This window comes from Nuphar pumila, chromosome 2 (genome assembly GCF_984573655.1).
Source record: "Nuphar pumila chromosome 2, dmNupPumi1.hap1.1, whole genome shotgun sequence".
NCBI lineage: Eukaryota > Viridiplantae > Streptophyta > Magnoliopsida > Nymphaeales > Nymphaeaceae > Nuphar > Nuphar pumila.
Genome location: NC_143250.1, coordinates 132,857,005 through 132,876,626, shown reverse-complemented (window position 1 = coordinate 132,876,626; position 19,622 = coordinate 132,857,005). Strand labels below are relative to the sequence as shown.

The 19,622-nt window shown below is 38.7% G+C and overlaps 1 protein-coding gene across 1 annotated transcript; it reads left to right on the top strand.

Moving 5' to 3' along the window:
• Positions 1-1,761: 1,761 nt before the first annotated feature.
• LOC149847145 (uncharacterized) lies at positions 1,762-2,238 on the top strand. The gene has a single exon (XM_089993306.1). It carries the CDS (start codon positions 1,762-1,764, stop codon positions 2,236-2,238), a length of 477 nt encoding a protein of 158 aa, XP_089849432.1.
• Positions 2,239-19,622: the final 17,384 nt, after the last annotated feature.

Below are 19,622 nucleotides of genomic sequence, written 5' to 3'. Positions count from 1 at the left end.
TTGAATCTTAGTCCTAAAGCTTATGAATGTGAATAAAATCATATGAAGTGTGACTGCCACTTTTGATTATGAATCTGGGTATACAGATAAAAAAATGAATGTAAATATTGCATAAGATTTTATGGTTCATCTGAACAGTGGGAGCATGTATACTTACCATTAAATATTTGTGTAGTGGTAGTTTTTTATCAATACTCAAATGTTATACAAAATTTGCAAGCAACGGCAACACAATATTGCTTGTTTGAATTCTTGCCTGGTGTATATACACTTTTGCTCTACACCGACTTGGAAAAGAAAATAAATTATTGATGTACTCATCCTATACATGGATATGGCAAGTGAAAATCAATGCGAATGAGAAAATTAAATCCTAGTTAATCTCAATGAAAGATAAGGGTCCAAGATTGTTTATTTGGAGCATGAAGAAACGCAGGGGGTCGACCCCCCATGCCTTTCCGGCAGGGGGTCGACCCCCCTGCCGGAAATGCAGGGGGTCGACCCCCCCTGCCGGAAAGCACGGGGAGCGGCGGCTGGCGAGGTCGCTGGTGGCCGACGCAGTCGACAGCAGAGAGGGGGAGACCTGGAGCGAAGCTCGGGGGCCACTGGGTCGCCGGAACTCAGAGCGGAGGCGAAGAGGTGGCTGCAGGGAGGATCGTCGATCGTTGGCGGCTGAGGACGCCGGTTGCGAGTCGCCGGCGAAGGGGAGACAACACCTCCCGGCAACAGCCACAGGGAGGAACAACAGGGAGGAGGAAGAGGTCGGCGGCGGGTCGCCGGTGCTCGGGGTCCCTGGCGCAGCCGCTAGCAGGGAGGTCGGCAGCGAGGATCGTCGGCGAGGCGGCGGCGGCCGGACGGTGGCGAGAGCCGACGAGCGGAGGGAGGGAGGGAGAGGGCGGCGGGCGGGAGCAATACAGCGAAACAAGAAAAAGAGAAAGAGGGATGAGATTAGGGATTTACGCGACATTTAGCGACGGCTTAGCGACAGAAAAATTCCGTCGCTAAATCAAAATACCAAAATACAAAAAAGGGCGACGGAATATATTCTGTCGCTACGCCGTCGCTAATTAGCGACGGATTAGCGACGACAGAGTTCCCTCTCTAAATTCATCGCTAAAATGGTGTTCTTGTAATAAAAAGTAGCGACAAAAAATTTAGTTGCTAATCCGTCGCTAAGTAGCGACAAATTAGCGATAAAATTTGTTTCCTCGCTAATCCATCGCGAATTAGCGACAGATTCTATCTCTAGCTAATCTGTCACTAATTAGCGACGGAAAAAATCCGTCGCTAATTAACAATTTTCTTGTAGTGGCTCTCGTGGATGTAGGCACATTGCCGAACCACGTAATTGCTTGTGTGCTTTTCTTGATTTGCAGTGAGTTTTTATTTCTTTAATGGTATCAAAGCATCGTTATTCGATCCACAACAAGCATATGACTGATTGCTGCAATATCAGATTCTCATGGTAGCTGATTTCTCTACAACCAACCTTACGTCTTTTTGCAACACCACATCGCAATTTGCACGAGGCATCTCCCTGTTATGATTTGCATGAGACACCTCATCGCAATTTGTAGGCGACACCACGTCGCGATTTGCAGGCAATATCGTCTAGCGATTTTCAAGCAATATCGTGTAGCGATTTACACGATGTTGGACAATATCGTATAGCGATTTTCAAGCAATATAGTGTATCGATTTACACTGTGTCGTTGCTAGCATTGTTATGATTTGCACTTGGCTTGCTCTTGGCGTTCACTCATGGCGGACAAATTTCAAGCACAGGGAGGTGGTTCAGTTGATTTCAATCAACAACACACCAACATGGTGGAGAGCGTGAATCCAACCCTGAAAATCACTACAAAGCCTTTGAATGGTTACAACTATCTTATGTGGTCCAAGTCTGCAAAATTATTCTTGAGCAAAAAGACCAAGCTCGGTCACGTGACCGGTAGCAAGGTCAGACCTCCTGATAGAGACCCAAAACTTGAAGAATGGGAGTCTAATGATCACACTGTGATGTCATGGTTACTAAACTCCATGGACAAGAAAATCGCTCGAACGTTCTACTCTCTAGAAACTGCAAAAGAAGTTTGGGATGCGGCGAAGGAGATATCCGACCATCAATATAACATGGCGAAAAGTTATCAAGTTATGCATGTGATTAACAATCTCAAACAAGGTGAGAAACCATTCACTGAATATACTGGGGAGTTGCAGGCTTTGTGGAATGATTGAGAGTCTTACACTTCGACGACCACGGATGTTGTGACTCACCAAAAGAACCGTGAGCATGACAAAATCTTTTAGCTGCTGGTTGGGCTGAGACATGATTATGAGAATCTTCGCAGCCAAATTATCATGTCTTCAGATTTACCTAAGATAAATGAGGTCTGTGCTATCATTATGTGTGAAGAATGCAGAAGACAAATCATGAATCCTATATTAAAAATTGATGATTCGAATAAGTCTCAAGCTGCTCTCTTCTCCAAGCACAAAGAAGTTGTAACTTCGACCGATCCCCACGAAAAACGAAAATTGTTTTGCACTTATTGCAAGAAGGAGAATCATACAAGAGATAGATGCTAGAAACTGAACAAAAGACCCAATAACAGTGGTTGCAGCAAACTTAAGGTTGCTCAAGCGTATCAAGAAGATAAAAAAGCGACTTCGATTACCATGGAAAAGTTGATTCAGGTGTTCAAAAATTTCACTAAACAACATCTTGCTACTGTGGCATCGCGCAATAAGGACAATAACACAGGTAACTTTAGTTTTCTTTCTCAATTTGATGATAAATGTTAGATAGTTGACTCAGGAGCATCGGATAACATGACTAGTGATAAATGCATAATATCTAACATCGAAACTAGTCCTGAAATCAGATCGGTCACTATTGCTAATGGTGAAAAAATTCATGATGAAGGGAAAGCGAAAACCCGTTTACTTGAAAACTTAAAGCCTCTTGATGTTTTATGCATGCCTGGTCTAATGTCTAATCTCATGTCTATTAGCCGTGTGACTAGAGATTATAATTGCGATGCCTAATTTATTCTGATGTCTGGGGGCCAACACCCATTGATGCTTATAATGGATTTAAATATTATGTGACATTTATTGATGATTGTTCTAAAGTCGAATGAATATATTTTTTGCATAGCAAGGATGAAGTGTTTTCAAAGTTTGAAAATTTTCATAACATGGTCGTTACTCAATTTGAAAAATATGTGAAAGTGCTTCACACTGATAATGGCACTGAATATTTAAATCAATAGTTTTCCAACTTCACTAATAAGTTGGGAATTGATCACCAGACTACATATAGAGAAACACCTCAACAAAATGGTGTCTCTGAACGAAGGAATTGATATTTGTTGGAAGTCGCTAGAGGCCTACTTTTTTAAAATCAAGTTCCCAGTCGGTTTTGGAACGAGGTTGTCTCTACTGCTAATTACATTACTAATCATCTTTCAAAAAGAGCGTTTGATGGAAGGTCTCCAATAGAAGTCCTCAAAGGCAAGAAACACTCAATCACCCATCTTAGAAAATTTGGGTGTGTTGCCTATGTGTGGAAGTCTCCTAGGCATCAAAATAAGCTTGAGTCACGTGCAGTTAAAAGTATATTCTTGGGTTATTCATCTACCAAGAAAGGCTATTGGTGTTATGATCCAATTTCTAGGCAAATGTTTGTTTCTTGTGATGTGGGATTTGATGAGTCATAGGCGTATTATAGAAATCAACTTCAGGGGGAGTATCCTAGAGAGGATTCAGGTGATTTTCCTTTTCCAAACATTTCTCCCAACGATGATGTAACAACTCAAAAGGAAAGCATAGAGACTGAAGATGTCAATAGAGCTACTACTGGCGCTCATGACAATGTTGAAGGTGCTTCCTTGAGACGATCAGAAAGAACTTGATAATGCCCAGTAAGATACAGGGAATATGTTATGATGTGCAATGTTAAATATCCCATTGAATCCTTTGTTACATGTGATCATTTCTCCCATGATCATGCAACCTTTCTTATGAGACTTTCGGATTACTCTGAGCCGGAGACGTTCGAAGAAGCATACAGGGATCCTTATTGGCCAAAGGCTATTAATGAAGAGTTAAACGCCTTTGTGAAAAATAATACTTGGGAACTCACTCAATTTCCTGTTGATAAAAATCCAGTCTCTTGCAAATGGGCGTTTAAACTGAAATTCAAAGGTGATGGTACCTTAGATAGATATAAAGCTCAACTTGTAGCTCGGGGATTCTCTCAAACAGAAGGAGTTGATTGCACGGAGACCTTCGCACCTATAGCCAAGATGACAACTCTCCGAGTGGTTTTATCCATACCCTGCAATTTTAATTGGGAACTATGTCAACTAGATGTAAAGAATGCCTTTCTTTAAGGAGATCTACAAGAAGAAGTGTACATGAAAATTCCTTAAGGTCTCACTCATACCAATCAGGAAAATATGGTGTGTCATCTAAAGAAAGCTATATATGGCCTTAAGCAGTCTCTGCGAGTGTGGTACTCAAAACTGAGCAGCGCCCTAATGGAGTTAGGATATAAGAGATGTGTCTCTGATAACTCTCTATTTGTTCACCGATCAAAAATGAAAATGTGTCTAACGTTGGTGTATGTTGATGACATTGTTATGACAGGAGATAATAAAACTATGATTGAGAAGATGAAACAATATTTAAATGAGAAGTTTGACATCAAAGATCTAGGCAGACTAAAATATTTTTTGGGGATTAAAATTAGCCACTCAAGGAAATGCCTATACTTAAGGAGACAAAATACAAGATATTTAACAATATCAAAGACTCGTTGGGAAGTTGATTTATCTCACTGCCACTCAGCCATATATCACCTACGTTGTTAGTGAGGTTAGTAAGTACATGCATGCTCCTCAATAGAAGCATCTCAATGCAGTTAATCAAATTTTGAAGTACTTACAAGGAACTCCAGGGTGTGGATTATTAATGAAAAGGAATGGCCACACGAGTATAGAAGGATTTGTCCATGCAGACTGGGTGGGCAGTTCTTCTGACAAAAAGGTCGACCACTAGATTTTGCATTAATGTTGGGGAAAATCTTGTTTCTTGGAAGAGTAAGAAACAAAAGGTTATATCAAGGTCTAGCGTTGAGGCCGAATACAGGGCGATGACCAATGCAGCGACTGACTTGACTTGGCTAAAAGCATTATTGAAGTAGATTCAGTTTGATCAGACTAATCCCATGAAGCTTCATGGCGATAATCAAGCTGCTATCCATATAGCAACAAATTCAGTCTTTCATGAATGTACTAAACACATAGAAATAGATTGTCACTTTGTTCGTGACAAGGTTCAGAATAAAGAAATCAAGACTCCTTATATGAAGAGTGAAGACCAATGTGCCGATATGTTTACCAAAGCAGTTACCGGTGAAAGATTATCTAAATTTATGAACAAGTTGGGAGTAGTGGACTTTCACTCCTCTCAACTTGAGGGGCAGTGTTAGGAAAGTCGATAATATTTTAGAGAAGCTGCCTTATCTTTATCCTTTCCTTTTTGGTGATTTCCTCTTGGGTTTAGTCGTATTCTTAGAAAGATATCCTTCCATATTTGTTGGGATGTGGTTGGATATCAATCTTATATTTTTCACCCATCCTGTAACATTTGGTGATCGTAACAGTAATGAAAGACGCTCCTCCTCTCTCGTGGATGTAGGCACATTGCCGAACCACGTAATTGCTTGTGCACTTTGCTTGATTTGCAGTGAGTTTTTCTTTCTTTCAATAGAGTTTGTTTATGACAGGCTGCCTCAAACTCACGTCCAGCTGAACTGGAAGTGGATTGCTCCATCAAACCCAGATCCATTTGTTTATTAGAATTTACAACTGTCACCATCTGTCCCGAGCAACATTTTCCTGACACGGTTGGTCGGTCATTTTTAAAACTCGGGTATGATCAGAAAATAAGAAACTGGGATAAATTTGATTATGTAGGGGGATTTTCAAGTTTCAACTAGAGGTGCGAATAATAGATCTGGATCTGGATTTAGATTCAGATCCAAAACATATCCGATGGGTTAAGTTTGTATCGAGATCTGAAATGCATGTGATAAAACTGAATCTAGTAAAAATATTGAAAATAAATTTTGTACATGCAAAAAAATGCAATCGATCAGTTTTTGATCTGAATCTGGATTAGATCTGACCTAAAAGATCCACAAGAATCCAAAGCAGATCCAAATGCACACTTGGATCCTGTTAAAAGAATCCAAATCTGGAAATAATGTGATGTATCTATATCTGATATGTGACTGTAGCCAATCTGTTTGTTCCCAACTATAGATGGAGGTATTTGTCTAATCTTAATGAGTGCATTTTGAGTGTGTTGAATCTCAATTTCAAGGGATATGGTTTGAGAACCAAGGATTATAGATTCATGTACCTCTGACCCAAGTGCCCCACTAAAAAATGAATCTTAGATCCGAAAAACGTTTGAATTGATCATATTTGCCTACTCTCAAAAAAACAAAATGCTCATATTTGCCAAGGGCTCAAAACAAATCCAATCTCAAATCCAAGTTGATAATCGAACTCTACTGATGTGATCAACTTTAGAGGGCATATTCTCCACCCATGATTTTGCTTTGCAGTAGGGCTGCAAATGGATCAGATATGGTTGGATATCCAATCTGAGTCTGACATGTTATTTCCAGATTTGGATCCTTTAAGTAGAGTCCCAATGTGCATTTGGATCAGATTCAGATCGGTTCAATTGGATTACTTTTGGATTGGGGTGAGATTGGATCATTATTATAACTCAGATCAGAAATTGATCTGAATCAAAGTCCGATTTGGTTGCATTTTTACATGTAAATAACTTGCTTTTGTTCTATTTTTTCCTGGATCCATTATTACCACATGCATATTGGATTTGGATTCAACCTTATCTGATCCAGATCTGAATTTGACTCTACTGTTTGCAGTTTGTTTCAGATTTGGATCTGAAAAGATCTGACCCAAATCCAACCCGTTTTCACCCCAGGTGGGCAGACTAATACCAACTGTGGGAAGACTTCTAAGGTATAACTGGAGGCCAGCTAATGTGTGTGTGTGTGTTTGGGAACCATGCAAACTGGGTTTAAACTGCAACACTTTCATCACTTATGTGTAAATCCAAACCTGTAGGCCCCGTGTGGATGCCCTTGAACTTGGTTTTTGGCAAACTTGATTTGCTAGAAACCAACTATTCAGGTTTTTGGTCACAAAAAAACAAGAAAAAAGGAAAAAGAAAATAAGGCCCACCATTTCTGTCATCCACCGGCTGGCCAGCCATGAACTAAGAAAAATCAAAAAACAGTAAAAGGAATGGCTGTCGGGTGACCCCAGGCCAGCCATTTCCCGGCTGGTAGCTGGCTGGAAAATGGCCAGCCAGCCACCAAATGTTGAAAAAAACAAGATAATTTTTTTTTCAGCTATTTTCCGGCATTGGTCAGAAAAGAAAATGGCCGGCTGGTACTGCCCTCACCGAGCAGTACCAATGGTGGAAGATGTAGTGGGGTTGGGGACCAAAAAAAGGTGGGAAGGGAGAGGAAGAAGCCCCCCTCCCAATAACTGGTTTGAAAACCCAGTTTTGTCCAAACCAAAATATGGTTTTGTGGCACCCAAACAGACACCGAACCCAGTTTTGGTTGCAAAACTTGGTTTGACACCCAAAAAAACCTGGTTTTGGGTGTCATCCGAACAGTACGGTAGATGTGTTGGGCATAGTCCATTTGCTAAAAAATTGACATTTGTCTCATGTTTCTTTTATCAAAAATATGTTCCTTTGAAGCTTAAAAGTTTATGAAATTTTTTGGGCCATTGATTTTGAAACGTCTTGGAAATGGACGATTCAAGGGCGGATCCCTTGAAATCAAGCATGTAACTCACGTCCCTATGAAATCAAATATGTAAATCATATATTTCTGGTTTGCATATTCTCACGACTCCTTACAAAGTATGGTTTCAATAAAATAACCAAAACAAATTTATGACAATAATAATGTACCAAAATTTGATTTAATTTTTTGGCGGAACATATGCTCATCGTGAATTGAAAATCAATGGCTTTTGTGATTATCTAGGTGTTAATTAATGAAAAAAGAAGAAGAAGGAAGGCTTTGGAGATATTGGGATGATAGAGCTTCCAAGTAGGGATGGCAGTGGACCGGGGGAAAGCGGGGCCCCGCCCCGCCTCGCCCCGTTTGGACCCGGGATGAAGGATATGAAACGGGGATGGAGGCGGGGACGAAGGTTAAAATCCATCCCCGTCCGGGGGTGGAGGCGGGGATAGACGTGCACTTTTCCCCGCCTCATCCCCGCCCCGACCACTTTTTCCCGCAATATCCCCGCCCCACCCCGCCTCATCCCCGTTTGAACCAGGGATGGAGGACATGAAATGGGGATGAAGGCGGGGTGGAGGATAAAATCCATCCCCGCCGCGGAGGCGGGGCGGGGGTGGAGGATAAAATTTTGAGGCGGGGTGGGGGTGGAGACCTTGTCCCCCGCCCCGCCCCGCGCCGCGCCATCCCTACTTCCAAGTGTCTTGAGCTCCAAAATGAACAACTAAAGCAAGTTGACCATATTCTAAAATGATCTCCTCCTATAATCCTACTCTGTGGGGCTTGCTATTCTCTTTATAAGCACTTTTGCAGGCATGCTAAAAGAATGAAGAATCAGTATGAGTGTTAGTTTCACATCAATGCTCAGGGAGTCAAGGTCACCTGTCATACGAGAACTAACTAAAAAATAGTGCACACCATGCTTTAATAGGACACAGATTCCCCTTAGGAGAAATACATGAGGGTGTAGAGGAACCAATTTTACATGAATTAGGCAAGCATACATCCATACTATAAGATTTTGGATCGGATCTTATACTCTTATGAAAATGATTGTTCCTAGCACTGGGATATAAGAGCAGCGGCGCCTCATGGCTTGGTTAGTAAACAGCCTGCTCTAACTCATAGCCTAGTACAAGTGTTTGGCGTTCAAGCAATAGTTTTAGAATTCAAATATTGTTGCTTCTAACTTTAAAAACAATGTGTTCTTTTTAGTAAAATGAGAAAGTTGGAACTCGGGGTTTTTAGCTGCACTGCTCTTGCACAAGTAAGCTCTATGCAATTCACGTGCTGCGCACCGAACTGTAAGGAGTAAGGCCCCCCAAATCAAGGCCCTACAGGCATTATCCACATATATGGTGAGTGAGCATCACAACGCGTTTCCGGTTGGGCCGGATCCACGATGTCGGGGACCTGACTCAAGATCTTCTAAATTACGATGTTTCCTTTCTATGGAGACTGTGTTTTCTTTGTCATGCAGTACAGCAGCTGCAGTATTGCTCCAACTTTCAATGGCATGAGCTCATGGTTTAGACAAAGAGGTTCATCTCGTTTACACCCATAAGTCTAGATCAGCAATAGACAATTTGGTTTCTTCACCAGAAAAATGAGCACTATTAGAGTTTGTTTTTGGCCTTTTGTCAATGAATGGCCCACTTGTTCATAGATATAATATCAAGAGTGAAATCTAATCTCCCCCACTTTGTGGGTTGCTTAAGAATGTCAGAGAGTAAAATCATATTCTCTACTTTTTTTTTAGGCAAAATAGGGATAATATGGTCATTTCCCCTAAAAGTCAAACATCTTTAGTCAACGCCAACCCAGGAAATAAGGACCATTCTGTCCATCTTAAATGTCACCCATCGTCCTTTGGTAGCCAAAGTTCTCTCATTTATTCCATCCACTATAGCCATATACATCACTCTCACATCTTCAATAAATTACTCCATCCCCAGCTAATCTCTCTCTCTCTCTCTCTCTCTCTATATATATATATATACAACAGTATGCCAAGAAACTGTAAGGGCATACTCTTTCTTATATATATTATTTATTTATTTATTTATTTTTTCAAGCTATCAGCTGCTTTTCCCAACAGTATGCCACTAAACAATAAAAGAAACCTCTCTCTCGGTGAATTTCTGAATTATAGGACATTAAATAGTAGACCACTTTCAATGCGGTACTTTGCCTCTCTATGACAATAAAACCACAATATAAAATGCAATAGAAAACAGGACAGACATCGCTCCATGATCATATGTAACTGTTATTCAGAATTTTTTTAATGTGAATGGAAGATAGCGGGGAATTTAATATGACATAAGGCAATTTTGTTCCTAGTCGGCCATTAAATCCGTGGACCCATTTACTTACCTAATCCAAGGACAGACTCCTCCTTTTCTACACCCATGACTTGACCTTTTTAGCATTTCTTTTCCATTATTTTCATGCCCCCCGCCTCTCTCTGTCTTCCTAGGGCCCCATTCTACACAAGCAGGTGAAAGTGAAACCAGGAGACTGTTTGCCGCCTATTTCATTTAATGTGCACAGAAAACCACCACCACCTCTTGATTTCACACTTCTGGATCTCAGCTTACTTCCAAATTCTAGCATCTGTCTCCCTTTAAGTTATTCCAGAACATATAACCAGCACCCTTCTTTCTGCAATCTTTTTCCTCTTCGGCTTCAATAATATTGCATTGCTTCTCCCTCTTTTCTTTGAATTCAACCTCCTTTTCCCTTCCAAATTATTAGTGTTGGTACCACCATTGTTCTCTTCAGTCTCTTTGGAGAAATGGGGAGTGATAAGAATGCAATTCTGCTGCTTCTCTTGCTGGGTTTCTTAGTCTGTTGCCATGGCTCAAGACCAATGCAATCCTTTTCTGCTGCAAAACCCAAGTCGGGAAAGGTTGGGTCTTTTCTAGGCTCTTTGCCTAAAGCAACACCAATCCCTCCCTCTGGTCCTTCAAGGAAGCATAATGACGTGGGGTTGGAGAACAGGAATTCTCCTTGACATGAGGAAAGTGAAGACCAAAAGCATGCAGTAGCCAGAAAACTTGAGGTGATCCTGTTTCTTTTTATTGTTTTTGGGAGGAAAGCTCATGGGTTGCCTTGGTACAGAAAAGTTCTTACAGTGTTCAAGGAGGTGGTATGATTGAAATTCCATCCATTGTATATAGCATTTTCTTGGGTTAATATGAGTTTTTCATTTTATTTATTTGATATTATGAAGTAGGAATTTTGAGTATGAAACTGACCAAGAGATATATTGGGGAGTGGGGTTGCACTACTTGAAATTGTCATGACCTTTTTCTCTGCAGCTGTTGTAAGGAGTAAAGAATGACAATGTCAAAGTTCTGAGGGGTAGAATGATGAATGGTTTTTGGCCTTTTGATATTAAACTCTGCAGCCTGGGCCATAATTTTCAGTCTTTTTTTCTATACAATGTAAAATTTTCTGTCATGAGATATTCATATATAGTACCATAGTTCCAGGAATCTGGTTCTGGGTTTCATGACTATATGGAAAACGACTGTTACTATAATCCAATTTCTTGTGCCTTCATCTCTTTCATTTTCCTTTGTCATGGAAATATTGAGTCTCCAATAAGGAGAAACAAGTTTTGTTGAAGATGACAGGAGGCACTGAATTTTAGCAATTCCGAAGCAGCCTGTGATGATTCCCTACAAGTGATGTTAAGGTCTTAAAAAGTCTCATATCTTGACTCTTGGGGATGCAAGATCAGTATTTAACCTGAACAGATCAACAATTCAATAATAAAGAAAAAGGACAAATTACCAAAATATACCTGGATTCTACTCCTGGTCTGAAATGTACCTAACCTTCTTGATGATTCATTTGCATGTAGCTCTTAATTCCATAATATGGTGAGAATGTGCTCCACTTTCTTCTTTTGCTTTTTTCATGTTTCTTATATTGAATAAGACAGTAACGGGTAGATATATTTTTTTTTGAAACAAAATAAATTTTTATTCAAAGTAAAGATAGAGGTAACATGGGCGCCATTAATAGTATCAAAAAGTCAAACAGGGTACCATCAATAGAGTTAACATTGAGCATTTGCACTTTGGTCCTTCTTGATCTATGTTCTTTTTTTGAGCTTTCTGGCACCAGCTTGATAGAGGGCATGGAGCCAGTAGATGTGAAATCTTCTAAACCTCCGTCGCTAATAGACTAAATCGTGAGCCTTCTCTAAGAGTAACTGGTAGATATACAAATCAAGAGGCTTTTTTGTCCCTGGCATCTTCATCTTATTCCCAAGGTTTAACAAGTCTATATGAAGGAATTTGTATTGATCAGTTGGTGTCGCGCGCCTATGAAAACCAAAGTCGCAATTCATAAAAAGTTACAATCAAGACTCAAAAGGGCTCACAGGATATATGCGCCTTGCATACTCGAAATCCACCCCCACTTGAACTAATTCTGGTGCAACAAAACATGGACCCTAAAAGGCTGAGCTAAGACGAGCCTCAAGTCAAGGTCTAGCATTACTACCAAAGGCAACAATACCTATATTCTTCTCATTCTCAAGATTTGACGTTATTCCTTTTTAGTTCAATCCATAAACAGGCACAATCCCATCTTCAAGGGAGGCCACTGGACCATATATAAAGGTGTCAACTGATCGGGTTTGGTTCAGACCCAGGTAGAACCAGACCTGGACCTAATTTATGGGTATGGTATTGGGTCTGGACTCGGGTCTAATCGGGTCCAGTATAAGAAAAACCATACCCAGACCCAATAAGAACTACATGAACTGGACCCGGTAATATTTTTTATCGTTTTTACATTGAAAATTTGCGGGTCTTAATCGGAACTTGGGTCGGGCCTGGTATAAAATTTCAGAAACTATACCCATGTATTAATCGGACCTTTAGGTCTGGACCGAGGTCTTAATCAGGTCTTCTTATTTATCACCATTCCCGGACCCTGTAGGGTTTGGTCCGGGTCAGGTCTGAGTAAACCCGACCCGTTGATACCCCTACCAGACCTGTCTCATCCATTGTGTTTACTCTCTCTCTGGCAGCCAACCACCAGCGAGGTTGGCCCGAGTCCACTGTCGACAACCATCTTCCAGAGGGGGTACGTGGCAGAAAGGGGAGGGGACATGATGGTGAGTGGGTTGGGAGCAGAGGAAGGGAAGTGATTGAGGGTTGGGGGCTGGTGAGGGTGATCCTCAGGAATGGGAAGAGAGAAAGAGAGAGAGGCGAACGGAGGGAGGTCCAAATTCATTTAGATCCAGATGCTGCTGCACGGTTGGGATGGTTCTTTCACTCGACCTTCCTCCTTTCACACACACACACACACACACACACACATATATATGTATATATATATATATATATATATATATAGAGAGAGAGAGAGAGAGAGAGAGAGAGAGGTAGCTGCACAACCCTTAGGTGCACAGTTTCCTGTGCAACCACACTAGCCATGAAAAAAAATACAAAAGGGGCAAAAGCATACATTTTTATGTTTTTGCCCCTTTAGCCGCTGTTAAAAACCTCCATTAAAGCAAAGAAAAAACAAAAAAAACAGAACTGACTCTTACAACAATTTTTTTTTTAAGTTTGTATAAGATTTTATAATCTAGAGAAACTTTAAAAATTTCAAACTTTTGAACTAGGCATTTTCGGTACCTTTTTTGCAAATCCGACCTTGCAGATGGGTTGATCATGGTTCATTTGCTTGGAATCAACTCTTGGATCATGCTCTTTCAACAAAAAAATGATTTTTGGATGCTTGAACATTAACAAAAATTCTAAGTTACTGATTTTCAAGTCTTAAAAAATTCTACTTAGGCATCGCAATCGGCTGATTCAAGAGCTGGTCCTTTTTATACAAGTATGTAAATCGCTTTGATACGGTCAGATTTAAGAAAAAGACAAAAACTATTCAATCCATATTTAGTTCGCTTATATATATATATATATATATATATATATATAGAGAGAGAGAGAGAGAGAGAGAGAGAGAGAGAGAGAGACTAGATTATGAGAACTGAAAATATAAGAACTAATGTATGCACTGTGATTTTCATGGTTTTTTTTGTTATTTTCTCTTGAATCTAACCACACTGATGTGATCTACATGCTTTGTTTTAGAAGAACCCGCTCTTGAATCATCCGATTTGATGCAGGAACGAGATTTTTTTAAGGCTTTAAAATCAATGGCTCATAATTTTTATAAAATATTCAAGCATTCAAAAATCATATTTTTTCATAAAAAATACACAATCCAATGGTTGATTACTATCAAATTCACCGTGACAAGCACATCCACATAGTTGGATTTGCAAAAAAATGTTTAAAATGCCCATATTTCTATTTCTCATTCTAATTCTCATATTTCAGTTCCCATATTCTAGTGATTGTATATGTGTGTGTGGGTAAATATTGGCTACTAATGAAAGTATGGAGCTAATGTGCTAGAAATTATAGGTGCAAGTAGTATCGACTTGATCTAACCACATAGATATGTTTAGCATGATTTGTTTGCTAAGGATCAAGCCTTGGATCATGCTTTTCTGATATAAAAATGTGATCTTTTGAGTTATAAAATTTTGGCACATTGTGGGCCATTGATTTTTTGACCCGTTTAAAAACATCATTACTTGTCATAATAACATGATTCAAAATAAGTTTCTTACTAAAAAAACCATGTAGATCACATATGTAGCATTTGATCTACCAAAAAAATAAAAAATTTTGAAGAAAAGAGGGTTTTTTACTAATTAGTTTAGTACCTTCATTAGTAGACCCTATATATATATATATATATATATATATATATATATATATATATATAAACCACTTCAAACTATGGGTCCTAATAGAGTAGAACGAGAAAAGGGGGCCTAATATGTTCAGTACTCTCTCTCTCTCTCTCTCTCTCTCTCTCTCTCTCTCTCTATATATATATATATATATATATATATATATATATATATATATATATATATATATATATATATATATATATAGAGAGAGAGAGAGAGAGAGAGAGAGAGAGAGAGAGAGAGAGAGAGAGAGAGAGTGTGCATGGTTTGTGGGTGTCTCAAGCCACTTTCAAATGCAGCTTGTCGGTTAACGGAGAAAGGAAAAGTGGAAAAACACATGTAAACATGCACATATGACAAAAAATCTCAGGATGCAGAGGAGCATTAATTTCCTTTGAACATGGCCTCTTTTGTCCCCCAAACTTGTCCAAGGTTTTCAGGGCAAAGTAACAAGTAATAACCTCCCCCCACACAGCCATTGTCGGCAAAGCAGAATAAATTCAAAAGTGAAATGAATGTAGTCTTTTTTCATGGAACCATAATCTCATAAAGGATCCCTAAAAGGTCTTCTATTTCATGAAGTGCCATCCTAGGCCTCATGATCTTATCAAGTGATAGCCATGTGACATGTATGGTTATGACCATCAGTTCCAAAGAGAATAATCCAAAATGAATATATAGCTCTTGCGTATATGGAACCATATATATATATATATATATATATATATATAATCTCAGGAATGTTCGCTATCAATTCCTATGTCTCATGGGAAGCCACATGAGCCGTTCATCTAAAAATGTGGCCCTCGTGCTTCAGTCATAGTCATCCTCTCTAATATTAAAACTTCTTTAAATTCTTATAACTAATGGAAAAAGAAAAATAAGAAAGTGACTCTTGAATTTCCAAAGGGACAACTTGTTTTTACTAAGAATCCCAAAAAGTCTGTGGCTCGATCGGTTTGTCACCTACTCTGTCTACACAAGGTCCTTCTCTTTGTTTCATTTAGCCAATTTGCCTTTACGTACATTAAATTTCTTTAACCTAGAAGATAAATATTTTAGATTGGTTTGGTTGACAGTTAAACACAAAGAAGTACTTCAAAGCATAGTCGCAAATAACAGGAATAATGTTTGCGATTCTTGTGGGTAAGGAACCTACTAGTGAAAAACATTAATTTTTTACTTTTTCATTATTTCTTGCACATTTAACCCTCTCTACATGTTTGGTTTAGTAGAAACCAAACCTTACATCATGTTTTTCTTATGTGTATGTGGGACTTTTTGAGGGTTAAAAAAATCAATGGCCTAAAATATATGGACTTTTCAAGTCAAAGAACATTGTATTTTTACATTAAAAAAATGATTCAAGGGTCGATTCCTAATATTTTGACAATGATGAACACATCCATGAGGTTGGATTTAGTCAAAACAACCTCCCCTTATAAATTCCAAGAGCTTCTTTACCCATGAGGGTAGCAAATATTATTCTCAAATAGCAGCGATATTTTGAAACCATTGTGAAAGAACAAACTTGTTTTCAAAATATCTCTTGAAGTTAAACTGTGGTGATTCTCTTGTAATATTAGCCCTTTTTAGAATTTTTTTAGATTTGCTTATCTTTTATTTTTGTATATTTAAAATTTTATACATGCTGTTATTTTTTACAGCTTTCCCTAAGAATTTTTGTATGGGTTATTTAGAAAACCATAACTGACATTTTTTTCTTATAATTCAAAAATCATATTTAAAATTCATAAGCTTACCTAGTTTTCAGTTTTATCAAAATTCATCCCTTGGTAAGTATTCTCCCATTAATCATAGTTAATATTTAACAAATTTAAAATTACAACAGTTTTTACCCTCATTAAATTTGTGTATCGACCTTTTTTCTTAAGGGTAAAATCATGAATTTCAGTGAAATTAAGAAAGGCTAACTTAGGTACACAAGGGCTTTGTGTTCCTAACTAGGGTAACCATGGTTTGTCACTTAACAGGTAAGGGACAACCCACAGTTTGAAACCCATGGAGAGCGTCCCTTGTTAAAAGGTCAAAGTTGGGTATACTCCCTGGTGGACAGGGAGACCTCAAAGAGGAGGTGGTTTTCCCTTTGACTGGCAGGAAAAAAAAAAGAAAAAAGAGAAAAAAGAAAAAGAAACCCCAACTCCGGGTTTAACAACACATGTTTTTGGTTAACCATACAATAAATGAGGTATGCATTTGAATTGCCGAACTTTTTGGGTATGAATGTGGATTTTAGACATTTCATGGGTATTCTTTTGTAAATAACCTTTTTTTTAACATCCTCTGTACGAGATTTGTGACAATTCCTCAAAGTTGAGACAAAAAATTCTTGGCCCTCCTCAGATTAACTAATTTTAGCAACTGGTTTGGAGGCAATATCCACTCCATCATTTGTATATAACCAATCACCGGTTATATTAAAGCTCAACCACACATCTCACTTGGGAGCAGTCAGAGTGGGGTACTCTTCACCAACTGAGATGTAGGGTGGGGATTGAATATAACAGATGAATCAGCTATACACAATATGATCCGATCTGCCCTCATTAATGAAGGCTGAAATCATAATGCAAAAGCTAAATTAAAGTCTAGGATTAAGTATGGGATAACTCTATTAATGATCATTTTAGATCAGGTGAAAATTTGATTCTCCCTTGTGAGACATTAATTATAGTTAGCCAGCACGGCTACATAGAACTTTCAAGAATCTATCAAACATATTTGGCGATTCAATATAAAATTATTTCTTGTTTTAAGCAAAGAAAAATTTTATTCAATAAAGTGGTTAACTGATCAAGGGGGCGAGCAACCACACTGAAAATGATTTAGTATAATTAAAAGCAACCTAGCATGGGCCAAACAAAGTTAATTAATCCCTTTGTACATATGGTCAGTGATGAACCAGGTATATACGAACGAGTGCGCACTCACACACATAACTTAAGAAGATATTGTGCTTAATTAACTTGGCTAGAAAATCTAACTAGGTCTTTGGAGAATTTATGTAGAAAAAGTTTAACATGTTAGGTGACCTAAATCTATGTATGTTGGTGTGGAATAGCAGGTTAGCGTTCACACTTTATAGCGTGCATGAACACTGTGTTCTGCGTGTATACACTAACTATCACACGATTATTGTTTATTAGTGTAGTACCATTATTCTTTTTTCCTTTTTCAAGTTCAACTTGCACATGAAACAAGGAAACATGTGGGCTTGCATGCATGTGCATGGCATGGATCATCTGATCCACTAGATATGGAGGAGAACCACTTTGTGATCAAAGGTTGCAGACCTATTATAGAGAATCAGATCGGTGAAGCTATCTTTGACTAAATAAGAAACATGGACAGATTCATATTTGATAACCCTTACTTTTCCAGCACACACACACACACACACATATATATATATATACAAAGAGAGAGAAAGAGAGAGAGAGAGAGAACAAAAGTTGATAGTTTCTTTGGAACTAAATAGGCTTGCGTCGAGACTTCAACTATAAGTCATCTTTTTGGATATGTCCATATTATTGCAATAGAGTGCAACCCTAGTTAATAATTCTCTCTTTTTTATTCCGCCCACTTTTATTAGCTATGAAGCAAGTACTGTATTCCTTGAGGAGAAAGAGAGGATGAGATTATTTTCAAAGGCAAGCCTGTCCATTGACTAAAGAGAACCTTTTTTTTAGAATGGATCCAGTTCTCTTCGCATGATGCACTTTACAATTTACATATTCAAAAGGTACTTTGACTGGAAAGTAGATGTACTGCCCCGAAGATGATCAATCGCACCCCAAGTTCTTCTGTCATACAATTTTGTTCTTGTTTGGAGCATCTTTCTTTTTGCCTTCCTGGGTTTGCATGTCTATTTTCCAATCAGTTGTGTGTGTGTGAGCTCACACATGTGGAGAGAGCAGATCCAGTACCCAGGATCATACAAAACACAAAATTGCTGCATGAAACAGTGAAAATTGCTGTGTGCACTGCATACAGCAATTTTCATTGTTTCATGCAGCGATCCCCAAGGAGGGTAATCAGATGCAGCAACATACTAAATGTCGCCTCTCGTGCATGGATCCATGTATTAAGAGAGAGAGAGAGAGAGAGAGAGAGAGAGAGAGAGAGAGAGAGAGAGAGAGAGAGAGATGGGGCCCTTTCTCTCTTTAATGGAATGAATTTCCCATTTCATGGGCATATCCGAAACTGATTCATCAAATTAATTTTCACAACAGTTTTTAAAAAACAAAATATATTTTGTTTTTAAAATCACAGGATACCAGAACGCATATATTAAAGATACAATTCAAATCTGGGCAGGAAATGACTACACCAAGGGGCGACCTATTTAAATCCAGCACCTGCCATCCAACAAATTGAGCATCCCCTTGACGCAGGCCATTTTTCAAACCCCTTCATCCTTTTCCTTTTCTTTCTGGTGCTACACCCTCACTGCGCATCTACGATCAAAGAATCCTAACACTAAAAGTGTGAAATCACATTGCACCTGATCCTCCCTCACCATTTTCTGTGTTTTATGTGGGGCAAGTACTTTGTTAAGTACTTGACCCAAGTACTGAATCTGTTCTCTTGTGTGTGTATGCGTGTGAACGTGTGTGTCCGAGTGTGCTTGCGTGCATCCACACAAATGTTTCAGACATCTTTCTTGTTCCCGCGTATGCATGTCTTTGTGTTAACATCTCTCGGCTTGCATGCATGCATTCAGTTGCGCTTGTTCGATGTACGAGTAGGTGCTTTCAAAGTACTGTAGCATTACTAATATATATATATATATATATATATATATATATATATATATATATATATATATATATATATATATATATATATATATATGGTCTTTTGCCAAATAGTCTCTGCCTTATTGGTTATTTGCAAAACAGTTTCTGCCTTATGAGATTTTGCAAAATT